The following is a 13,271-nucleotide window of genomic DNA, read 5'->3' as shown; positions in this document are numbered from 1 at the left end:
CCAAGATAAATCTAACTGCTGTATGCAATGTGTCGAATCAAATCAAACTCGTATGCTAGCGAGGGCATAACGCTTTCCACAGATAATTAATAAAAATATTACATTTTATTGGAAATAATTTCATGTGTCTGATCAGACTACAGATAAGATTCTATAAATTCCCTCTCTTTAAAAGTCTTTACATTACATTTCAAAGACAACAAATTATTTATGTCCATTTCTAGCTCTTTTCAACCCTTTGAATGGCACTTTCGGTGATTTAAATGCCCATTTCCGGTTTTTGCGTCTTTATGAAATCCTTAATATCTTGGTTTCTAATAAACGTATAAACAAAAGGAGACCAGTTTTGGAAAGCTAAACAAACAATCTATCCAATGAACGAATAAAAGAAAATTGCCATTTTTTGCCAAAATTGGCCTTTTCAACGTGTTCGAATACCTTAAATAGGTTGAATTCAGTGAAATTGGCAAGCTCAAGGATACTTCACAGTGTAAAGATGGTCTTTGAGTAATTTTACTTGGATTAAAGTTAAACGAATGCTTAAAAGAACAGCAAATACGTGTTAAAGATGTAATTCTTTCTTTCTTTTCTGACATAATATTCAGGATCTTTAACGTGAGACTCAGCTGACCAATATATGCTAAAGCAAGGGATATTATAAATTCATGCAGGGACTCGATACGTATCTCTGCTTTATAGTTCTAGGACCTGCAAGTCTTCAAAGACAGGAAGAGATGAGAAGAGAAAAATATTTGGATATGAAATTCATGGTGAATCCGAGAAAAGAATTTAATGAAATCCAAAGGTGGTTTTCTACAAATCAACACCAGTCTATATTAACATTTTGCGCAATTTAAGGTTCAAAATACGGGTATTTTTATGATTACACTGCTGAATTTTAGACTAAAATTATTTCAAAATTTCCTGCGTCAGTAAAGAGATTATATATTTACCCTTGTGCGGTTCCAAGCTTTTCTCTTACAGCTAAGTGTGTGGAACCTCGTGAACTGGTAAGGGAATAATCGCTTTAGCTCAGGAAACACAGACGTAAAGTCAAGAAGGCTTAACCCTTTATTTTTCAAAATAAGAATTTCACAGTCGGCTTATTAGAGCGTACAGAAGCCACTTGGGCTTTAGTACTGAAGAGTACTAAGAAATAAAACTTAACTAATGCCTAACTAAAAAATCTGATGTGTGCACCACATGCCTTCCTTGTACGGAATATTAAATTATAGCCATTTTTTCTGGCATTTTATTTAAACTTATTGGATTCAATTAAATCTACTTCGTCGATAAGGCATAAACCACAATAGAATAAATGCCTTCATTAAAACTCACTATATTTGTTTACCATAGCGACACTCTGGCCCTAGGTTCACTTAAGGGGACTCATACACCTTAAAACCCATAAGATGTTCGAATAGGTGACTGTTGCAAGAATCGGGATAACTTATTTATCTTAAAAGCAATTACTACCAACTTTTTACAGCTGACTACGTAATATAGCTGCATTCTGAAATAGTAATCAGAAAGTTTGTGTTGCCACAAAAATTTTTATAATTTAATCCGCTTCGTGACAACATTTTTCGTCGTGTTTCCAACTTGCGGGCACAGTTTAAAACATTCTGCTTCATAATTTAATTCCATATTTAATATATAGCTTTTAAATTATGAAGCAGAATGTTTTAAACTGTGCGCGCAAGTTGGAAACATTTAATTCCATATTTAATATATAGCTTTTTTTCTCGTATGATACTTTGTGGTGCACGAGGATTTCTTTTTCTTTAAATAAATAAAAAATAAAAAAAAAAAATCTGAAACGTTTCAGATTTTAAATTACGTCCAAAGGGGCGTTTTTTAACATTTTGTGTGTTACCTTTCTTTATTAAATATCATGTTCGTCGCACTTAAACCATAAGATCCAGTGCAACAGCAATATCGCAAAATAGTTTTAAAACGAGCATATCTTTAGAATTTCCGATACAGAGACTCACGCGCTGGAGATAAAAATGTTTTTTCTGCACAACAATGCCATTGCTCGCTTTGAAATCCTTGAGTTTGTTAATCAAAAATTCGTCAAAGTTTTAAAAAATAGGAAATCCATCATAAAACAAATTTCAAATTTCAAATTTGGTCTTCCACATGCTCATATTCGTTGGAGGATTACGTTATTCAAAATTCTATGACTCTATGTACCGTTATTTTATGACAATGTGAGAAATATACATACATTTACGCAGATTTTCATTATTTAATTTCTTCAAATATAATGCAGGACTCTAACATTTTATGGCAACAGTTTGAAAAGTGAACCGACATTTATCCGTCCGACGCAAAATGCCAAAACGAAACTAATAGTCCTTCGGGATTCAAATCCTTTGGACTAAAAATATATATATATATAGCTTTTATAACATTTGGAAACTACTGTGGACCTAAAATTCTAAAAATTTCATGTTAAATTTTTATTTTATTTTGAGTTGAGTTTATAAAATGTATCTTATTAACAAAATTTGTAATATTTTCGTCCATAAAATTTTTCAGTATTAATTAGCTATTTTTAAAATATCATGCGCGCAAGGTGGAAACATGGCGAAATATTTTGTCACAAAGAGGATTAAATTACAAAAATATTTGTGGCAACACAAACTTTCTGGTTACTAGTTTCCAAAGCAGCTATATTATGTAGTCATCTATAAAAAGTTTGAAGTAATTGCTTTTAAAATAAATAAAATATCCCAATTCTTGCAACAGTCACATATTCGAAGATCATGAGAGGTTTAAGGTGTATGAGTCTCCTTAACAGCGTTACATTTCATTCATTTTTTAAATCAGAATGCACAAAAATTATATCATCTTAAGAATTATCTAATCGTTGCCACATGTTCTATTCAAATACTATAATAAATCTAAAATTCTGTATAAAAGAAATTAAGCAAAGAACAACAACAAAAGAAACACTTTTTCACAGACGATTCAGTATTTCTCATTCAATTAATTCCGTTCTCACTTCGCGATAAAGCAAAAATACTTTAAAACTCAAGATGTCTGTATTGAAAATTATGAAGTAAATCTTAAACACTTATAACCTCGAATAAATTGCAGAATGGATTAAGCATGATTTAATTCGCAATAATAAAAGAAGGCATTATCTTTGTTATTGCGAAGCTGTACTTTCTCTAGATTTGCAACAAATTTATTATTCTGTTGTTTAAAATGTAAACAAGCAATGGCCGCCATGGAAAAAATTATTAGGCTTAGCGGCACTTAAACAGGTTTTAAATTGTTGATAATTCTAAACGTATCGTATACAGATTTAATAGAGGCATAAAAACCTTAATAGGAAGATAAGAACAACATAATTCAATCATTTTAAAGCAAAAAAATGCACAATTTACAAACATATATGAATAAAGAAACTGAGATCACTGAGCCGAGTAACAGAGTGGATATATATATACACATATTTATATACCTTTGGTGCGGCCGATTGCAACCAAAATACGAGGTGCACATCTACATGTTATAGCAGTCCTATATACAAAAGTTCGACGTTATGATGCTGCTCGTTTTTGAGTTATGCGAGATAAATACGTACGTACGCACAGACGCCACGAAAAATTCTCTTCAGAATTCATTTTAAATTAGTTTTAGAATTTTTTTGAGGGAAAAGAGTCCTTTATTCTGTCCTTAAGTACGAATGTCAAGCAAAAACATTGTTAAATTGCATTCGATAGCAGTGTAAACTGATATTTGAGTTGAAATATGATGCCTGAAACTTTTCGCGATTACGATACTTCCCTTTTACTTCGTACAAAGAAGTAAAAAGATATAGCCCAAGCTAATTAAATTCTAAGTAGATGGCCTCTAAATATCAACTAAACTGGCTAGGCTGTCAAGGGCCTGAAATACGGCCGAGCTTAGAGACATAACAGCTTAGAGAGAAAGTAGCCAAATAGCAAACGATGTGCTGGTCAGAATCTATGGCTCTCTAGTGTTGTCAGTGGAACTTCGACTTAAATACCGCTTTTCCATATTTGCATTAACCACTATTCTAAAAACACATTCTGGTGGAAAATTGTGAGCTGAAATCAGGAGAGATAGAAAAGTAGCTTTAACCATAGATAACTGTTAAAAACTTCGGATAAACCTTACACTCTTCTTATAAAGCAATCGTCTGTAGTGTTATTTGATGTTTCGAAGCATACTGAAACAATGAAATGTGAAGCTTTTTTTTCCATATAAAGTATATTACGCTTTTTTGAACCTATTTAACAGTGGCAACTAGCATCCTTCACCCCATTCCTTTTCTTTACAGTTTGTCGAGAATACAGAAGGATCGTGAATTCCTCATTAAAGAAAACGAAGAGTTAGGAAAAAGAGATATAAAAAACAAAGGTATTTATTTTATTTCGTCTTAAAGAATTTTCTCTGTCTTTATATTGTCCATTCCTAGTGTAATTGGAAGTACGTTCGGGTAGCAATCGGAAGGCCCGACGACAGCACTGCTGGTTTTTTCAGTTTTCCAGTACCTAACGTCACTGAATTTTCTTCTTTCTTCTTTTTTATAAGAAAGAAGGATTTGTCCCAAAAGGAGACTTGTTACTTCTATTTCTAGCTGTAAGCTTTCTTGAGACTCAGTGGTCTTTTTTCTTTTTCTTTATGCTACAGATTACAGTCTTCTTTCTTTATAGTAGACTACAGTCTTCTTTCTTTTTCTTTATTATGTATTTCTTCTTCACATTTTTCCTTAAATGCGAAATGTAGAGAGTACAAAAAGAAAACAACAGAAACGATGGGCCTCATTTCTCTTTCCCTATTTTCTATATACATGACATAATAAAAGCAAAGGAAAAGACGGAACACTGTAGATGTGCGTGCTTAGATCCATATTGAAGAAGAATTTTGATTGCGTAGTATTTAAAGAACTTGGCAGTCTAGGCAGTTTTAATTCCATTTTTATTTCCAATTGATATTTGTGGCCGCAATCACTTGGCACTCTAGTCGTGCCTTTCCACAGAAGATTTACATTTTTGATTATCCTGCCGGCTTAAACCTCAATGGAAAATTTAATTCAGCTCTTCAAATCATCGTTTTGTGATAAATCCAAGATAATGTGAAAGAAGTGAATCATCAAGTTTGTTTTTTCAGTGTTTAAAAAATAACAGCTCATTCTTCTGCTGTGGTGTTTTGCACGTGCTTCAAAAAATAATCTCGTGTAGTGTTTACAGATTGAAAGTAATCTCTCGATAAATTGAGAAGTTCGAATGCCTAGTGAAAGGGAAATCATCAGTGAATAACCGTTTAGGTGGTGTGGTGGTGTATTTAATTATGGCAAAGCACACGAGGGCTATCTGCCTAAAGGGAGGGATGCCTTTCGTGGAGGACTTTCTAAGGGAAACTGGCTCGTATACACGTTACACATGGGGAAAACCACGAAAACGCCCATGCAGCCAGCCCGTTCGCGGGATACGAACCTCAGACCGAACTACCAGTGTTCAGCGTCTTTACCGCTCGGCCGCTGGTGGGCACTAATAACCGTTTAGGAATTTAAGCATTACAGCGAAATTACATCTTAGCACAGTAGAGAGCAAAACCTGAAGTGCGTAGTTATGAAAGATGGAAGCACGCGAAGAGAAAAGTTTTGGTTTACAATTCGGTGATTGGTCGTCAAGAGGCATCGGGTATTAACGGTTACGTAAGATCGCATGATTAATTTGAATGACGCAATGCAGATAAGTTATTACGATTTTAGAATAGAGAGGAAGAATTAATGTTTATAGTTATATTATAATTCTGATTCATACATTTTTATCTTACATACAGAAGTAGAAATAGATGGTGACAACAATCGCCACTATCTTTCCTTTCTTGAAAGAAGAACGTTTTCTTTCTCTCTTTTCCTTTCTTCGAACAGCGAACCAACGGCAGGCGGTATTCTTTCGAATTCGAATACCGGTGAATGGGCACGCAGTATGGACACGTTTCTTGTTCTTTCATGCGTAACGTATATACGAACCAGTTTTCCTTACAAAGTCGCTCATGAACGCCCTCTCCCGTTAGGCAAATAGCCCTCGAGGGCTTTGCCATAATCAAATAAACCGAAACCAATGTAAAATACGTATTAATTTTATATACCTCATAAATCTCTTTCCTTCTTGACAAGGATATAGGGGTGACGAGAGTGGGAGAATACATTTTTGATCAATTTACTAGATACAATTTTAAAGCAGGGGCATACAGATCTTTTTTCCGTTTTCTGGAAACGAAACAAAAGAAATAAAATAGGAGGAGTATATATCGCATGTACACGTTTGGTTTTCTATACGTGGGAGTGCTATAACGCGCCTATATTAACTTAAAATATATTCCCAGGATAAATATTAAGTAATGCGTAAAACAGTGTTCGAATTCTTTCTTTTCAATAATATCTAGCTCTAAGTCCTGGAAGCATTTCTTTAATAATGACACATACACTGAAGTGACAAAAGTCATGGGATAGCAATATGCAAATATACAGATGGCAGTAGTATCGCGTAGAATATAAATGCGAAGTGATTTGTCAGGGCTTTCATTTGTGTTCAAGTTATTCATGTGAAGAGGCTTTGACGTGATTATGGCCGCACGACGAGCATTAACAGACTTTGAACGCGGAATGGTAGCTGGAGCTAGACGCATGGGTCATTCCATTTCGGATATCGTTAGGGAATTCAACATTCCGAGATCCACAGTGTCAAGAGTGTGCCGAGAGTATCTAATTTCAGGCATAATATCCCACCACAGACAGCGCATTGGCCGACCACCTGCACTTAACGACCGAGACCAGCGACTTCTGCGTAGAGTTGTCAGTGTTCACAGATAAGCAACACTGCGTCAAATAACCGCAGAAATCAATGTGAGACGTACGAGGGACGTGTCCGATGGGACAGTGAGGCGAAATTTGTCTTCCTTGGGCTATGCCAGCAGAAGACCGACTCGAGTGCCTTTACTGACAGCAAGACATCGCCTGCAGCGACTCTCGTGGGCTCGTGAGCATATCGGTTGGTCCCTAAACGAATGGAAAACCGTGGCTTGGTCAGATGAGTCACGATTTCAGTTGGTAAGAGCTGATGGTAGGGTTTGTGTGGCGCAGACCCCACGAAGCCATGGACCCAAGTTGTCAACAAGGCACTGTTCAAGCTGGTGGTGGTTCCATAATGGTCTGGGCTGTTTTTACATGGTATGGACTCGGTCCTCTGGTGCAACTGAACCGATCATTGACTGGAAATGGATACCTTCAGCTTTTTGGAGATCACTTACAGCTATTCATGGACTTCACGTACTCAAACAACGATAGGATTTTTATGGATGACAATGCACCATGACACCGGGCCACAATTGTTCGCGATTGGTTAGAAGAACATTCTGGACAATTCCAGCGAATGATCTGGCCACCTAGATCGCCCGACAGGAATCCCATCGAACATTTATTGGACATCATCGAGAGGTCAGCTCGCGCCCAAAACCCTGCACCGTCAACACTTTCACAATTATGGACGTCTATAGAGGCACCATGACTCAATATTCTTGCAGGGGACTTCCAACGACATGCTGAATCCATGCCACGTCGAGTTGCTGCACTTCGCAGGGCAAAAGGGGGACCGACATAATATTAGGAGGTATCCCATGACTTTTGTCACTTCAGTGTATGTCCCTATACAGTAAGCGGACTGGCCTTTCATGATTGCATTTGTGTATCACGTTTCATGTTCCTAATCATTAAAATCTTTTCTTTAGATACATATCTCGTCCATACATAAATAACATACTGTCCTACGTTATGCGTTTCTAAATCGATGGAATGGTCTTTGAATAGAATTTACAGGAAATATGTGTTATGACTTACTTTTAACGTCGGTGTAGGACGCGCAACTGATGAGAAAGTCCAAAGAGTCATGCGATCGACATCCAGCGATTTTTATCGAGTGATCTCTGCACAACTCGGGCTTGAAGGAGGACGATACACCTTTCACAACCTGCACGCGAATCTCGTTCGTCTCCACGAGTTGAGGACACCCAGATGTCGTGACAGATCTCGCTGTAGAAGAAAACAAAGAAAAAAAACCATATGAGCATGAATTAATTATCAGTTTATCCGAGATACATTAAAGTTTAAAAGCATTTGCTTTTAGATAGCTTTCAACCAGTTCGATGAACTTTCTCTATAATTAATACAATATTAAACCCGAACAAAAAATTCCAGCATCAGATATTGAATATATACTTTATTTTTCATTTCCTCAGCTAAAACAGTGTCAATTTTAGTAATTTAGGTGTGCCAAATAATCATCAAGGTACAATAGTGTAGGCGCAAGAAGCGAAAGCCATAGTCATGTTTAATTGTGAAACAAATGAGAAAGTGGGTGACTACATAAAATGTTACCAAACAGTGTAGTTGGTTTTGAGAAAAATGAGTAAGAACATAAGAAAAGCTAGATAGTAAATGGATGCCTAATATTTCTTTCCCGGTACATGGTGTCGTCTCTCCCGCCCTCAAGCGACCTCTTAAGTGGTGGTACGCTTCTCAACTAAAGAGGTACGAGACCTTAGGTCCACGGAGGTTTACGTCCAATACGACCAAGTAAGAATCAGCTCCTTCGGCAAGTCTCATCCGTTTTCTATAACCAGTTTTAGGATGGCTGGAGACATGTTACTCACCGTAGCAATTTTCATAACAGAGGTCAGATGAATAGAGAGGCTTTTCGCACATTTTTTAGACGATTTTGATAAGCGGTAATAAAAATTAGTTTGCTGCAAAAGAAGTAATTGCAATTGTACTATGTTTTTAAAAGTCAAAATTATCGTCTGTGCCTTGAAAGTTTTGTTTTTACTCAAAATGGCGAATTTAACAAAGCAGTGGTTCGAAGGCTACATTGACGCTCTTTCCGAAGAGAAATATGCATACTCCGTTATCCAAAAACGATGTGAGAGTCGTGGTTTTGTGATATCTAAAGCGTCGATAGGTAATAGCATCAACAAGAAAGGAAAAAAACGTTAAATTGGAGCCTCAAGTGGGACAAAAATTCCAAACTAGTATCCAAGGATAAAACGGACATCTTCGACTATTGCAAAGGTACGTTGTTTAATGTTAAAAGAAAATCCCCTTGTCAAAGGACAGTTGCAAAATCATTAAAATACTCGTTGTCCACTGTAAACAAAATGATAAACGTTTATTTAAATCTTAAGAAAGCGAAGAAACGAAATCATCTTCTTCCAAAGCATATCGCTCAATGCAGGACACGCTGCAGAATTCTACATGAGAAACACTTATCCACAGAAAAATGGAAAACAATTGTAACAATAGATGAAGCATGGGTGTATTTAAATGATTGTAATAAAAAAAGGCCATTTATTATTATAAAAGGGGAGAAAAAAATTTCAAGTACATGGTTCAAAGAATCGAAAGAATGTTTTTCTAAGGGATTCATGATTGCTGCGGTTTTTCTTATAATGGCAAGTTAAAAATAAAGAAAGTGCAAACAAATGTCAAGATTAACTCCAAATACTATCAGGAACATATTTTATGGCCAATTTTTCTGAATGAAATACCATCGCTTTACCCACAGTGCCATCGATCTGTGAGACTCCATCAGGACAAAGCTAGCAGTCACACATCAAAATCCACTGTAAATTTCCTAAACGAAATGGAACAAAAAACTGGTATCAAGGCCATACCCTTCACTGATATCCCTACTAAATCTCCCGATGTGTCACCTATGGAATTTTGTGCTTTCGGACTTTTAAACACTGCATTATCCAAACGTTGTCCCAAAACCCTAACAGGACTCTGGAAAGCTGTTCGGGAGAAATGGGACTTCAAAATTTCTGCCACTTCAAAAGGCATTATTATCCTGGAAATTGCGGTGTCGAAAGATAGTTCAGAATAAGGGATGTCAAATAGAACATTTAAAACACAAGAATTTTATATAATTTAAGTTTTGTGAATACAATATACATCGTCTAAAAAATGTGTGAACAGCCTCTGTAGCTGTTAACATGGATAATCGTCCAGATGATAGTGTGGTAAGTAACGCTGACTACCGTACCGAAGGGTTTGAATGTCGGAGAAAGTATGGATGTCTGTAAGCAAACGGGGTTTGTACAGCAAGGGGCCACAGAGAAAAGGAAAAACCGTCAATCATTACTTCTACAAGGAAAGAAGACTCCAAAAGAATACCCGAAAAAGTTACGCAAAATTTTAACATTTCTAAAGTTAAATCGTTGGTAACAAGAGATAAGTCCGTCGACACAGAAATCCATTGCAAGGCCTTTAAACACATCTGTAGCAACAATAAATAAAATAAGCTTTACAATTTAAAAAAAGCCTAAAAACATGATGTTGTGTGTGTATTTTAATTATGGCAAAGCACACCCAGGATGGCGTGATATGAAGGGCAACATAACGGGCCTTAGAACTTCGTCAACGTACCGCTGTGCAATGTAAAATTGCTACGGATGACAACCAAAGGGGTCCTACTATGAAATAAAATGGCACCCTAGACCATCACTCCAGCTTGTCGGCCTGTCTGCCGGAAGACAGTCAGGTTGGTATCACACCGCTGTCCGGGGGCGTCTCCAGACTCGCCTTTGCTGGTCATCGGGGCTCAGTTCAAAGCGAGACTCATCACTGAAGACTATTCTACTCCAGTCAGTGACATTCCAGGGCGAATGAGCACCACACCACTGCAAACGGGCTTGACGTTGTACAGAGGTCAATGGTAGTCGGCGCAAGGGGCGCCGTAACCTCAGCCCCCCTCTCTGTGAGACGTCTATGAATGGTTCTTGCGGTCACTGAAGCACTAGTTGCACGTACAATCGATGATAATGATGCATCTGGGGCTGTGAGTGCCGCTCTGACGATTGCTCGGTCTTCAGGTTCTGTGATTTCTCCAGGGCCTACCGCTTCCTTCTTGACGCTGTGTGCGGCCATGGTTCATCCATTCCTGCTAACATCGTATAATAGTGGCATCGCTCCTGCTCAAATGTCGAGCTATTCTCAGGAAAACTAACCGGCTTCTTTGAGTCCAACTACACGACCTCTCTCAAATTCTGACATCTGCGCATATCTTTCGCGCACCTGTATGCGAGGCATAATTACTGTCTACCAGAGTACACGGAATGAAATTCGTGAAGGATTTATGATATGGAATCGTAATTTCTCCTCTTAAACATCCTGCCATTTGCGCAGATCAGATCCGCTGTAGCGACAACCGTTCATTCATTGTCAGCCAAAATGTAAAATTTTGCATTTTCCGTCGAAACCTGTATGCATATCAATTTGTGTTCTATTGGCTATATATCTTCTATCTTCTCGGTGCGTCCTTTCTTTATTTCCCTAAGAGTGTATATATAAAATTTTTAGGTGCAACAATCTCATTTACTTTCAGCACCTGGGTCAAACTGGCAATGATTCTTTGACGAATGTCAAAACATGCCAAGGTAAAAATGAAACAGTTACCCTTTCTAATATAAATATATTTATATTACATTTTTATCGTGTCTTAACGGGAGTAGGAATCCCCTATATCGACAATGTTGCATTGGCCATTTTCGATGTACCTTTTCTCAAAAATCTGCTGTAGGTACATGTTTGAATTTTTTATGCAGTTAAAGTACACCTATCTGATTTACCTGAAATGAGCTTCTGAAACATTTTGAGTTTTAGAGTAATTTGTAGAATATTTTATTATGTATAATAATATTTAGCAATTTTCTCACAAAAAATTGCAAAAATACTTTTTCTTAGTTTATCACTAAAAGCTCATTTCAGTAAATATTAGGAAACACAATAAATAAGCCACAAAAATTTACATTAGTAGTTCCTTGAGTTACAGTTGAATGTGAAGAATTTAAGAGCTAATACGCGAATGATCGCTTGAGTTCGTGGGGTAGGAAACAAGTGAGAAGGGTGAAATAATCCTTTATTATTCTAACTAAAGTTTAACAAAATTCGTGTCTTTGGAGTTTTACAATAAAACTGACACTTGGGCTTAGAAAACTAAGAATTAAAATTTAACTAAAAAGATATAGCCGAAGCTATCAAGATTCTAACGCACCTTAACGCTAATTGACGTTGAGTTGGCCCCTTAACGGTAATTGATTGCGAAGCTATCAAGAGCCTAAAGTACGGCCGAGCATAACAATAGCTTAAGAGAGAGTAGTCTAAAAAGGCGAACGCGTGCTAATCAGAATTTTTGGTTCTCTCTGACTAAGACAGTACAACTTCGCGGTTAAATACCGCTCTTCCTTAATTTGCATCCAAACGTTATGGTAAGTTGAAATTAAAACGAAGTGGTAAGTTTATCAGGTTCAATGTTCCTTCTAACCTTCTTCGGGAACATGCAAGGACCTGACTCGGAACAGAGAGCTTACTAAAGCTATGTTCAAAACTGTGGGAAGTAAACAGGATACACAAGAAGGGTATACAAAACCCTTTATTTTTCTCTATTTACAATGACTTCCGTACTTCGGAATACACCGACCCGCTACTTGGGGTCAAAACGTAAAAGTATAAAAATAAAACTAAACTCTAATTCAACTTTAGAATAATAAACGTGGAAGATTGGCCTTATATTAACAGGAAGCGTATGTAGTACAGAGAACTGTGAACACTACAATACGTTTTAAAATTTATCAAGAGGATTAAAACCTCTGGCCTGGAAGGCAAACAACAACTGCGTAACGTCTAAGGTAAGCGGCCTGCTTCGACTTAACTGCTTCCTCTCTCTCTTGGCAAAAAGCCACAACTTAAATACTTGGCGTTCGCCAGACAAACTTTGCATAAAAAACTTAACGCTTATAATTCTGGCCGGAAGTAGAAAATAAGAAGTGATAGTAAAGATTTAAAATAAAATAAACGTTAGTAAAACTTAAGATCCTTACATACTTCCCGCCAGAGTTAATTAGTTTGAAACTGAGGTCTAAAACGACCTTGTTGAAAACTTTTAGCTCTAGAATCTAACGCGAGGCCAATCTTTTACAAATATTTTTCGCTAGAAACTAGAAATTTAAAAGAAAGATTTTTTTTTTTACAATAGCAGCTCCCAGGATACACACTTTTTTTTCATCTGTACTGCATCTAAACAGGAGCTTTTATTCAATTCTGGTTCCTTCCAGAGATCTGGAAGGAAAACTAGTTTAATGAAATGTTACGCAATGAAATGGCAAGTAACATGTATAATTATATTTCACTTAACATTCTTATTTCATTCATGACTATCTTAATTATCTCT

The 13,271-nt window shown here is 36.7% G+C and overlaps 1 protein-coding gene across 1 annotated transcript in view; it reads right to left on the bottom strand.

Moving 5' to 3' along the window:
• Nucleotides 1-13,271, bottom strand: part of LOC118190944 (uncharacterized) — a 293,777-nt gene that overhangs the window by 12,515 nt on the left and 267,991 nt on the right. Inside the window, exon 11 of the mRNA XM_085812896.1 lies at nt 7,886-8,077. Within this exon, the coding sequence (XP_085669022.1) occupies nt 7,886-8,077 (192 nt within the window). The remainder of the gene's footprint in view (nt 1-7,885; nt 8,078-13,271) is intronic.

This window comes from Stegodyphus dumicola, chromosome 1 (assembly GCF_044657685.1).
Source record: "Stegodyphus dumicola isolate Sdum_Otavi_A_Nest chromosome 1, ASM4465768v1".
In the NCBI taxonomy this organism is placed as follows: Eukaryota; Metazoa; Arthropoda; class Arachnida; order Araneae; family Eresidae; genus Stegodyphus; species Stegodyphus dumicola.
The sequence above is the reverse complement of the archived record's forward strand: the minus strand, read 5'-3'. Positions and strand labels throughout refer to the sequence as shown.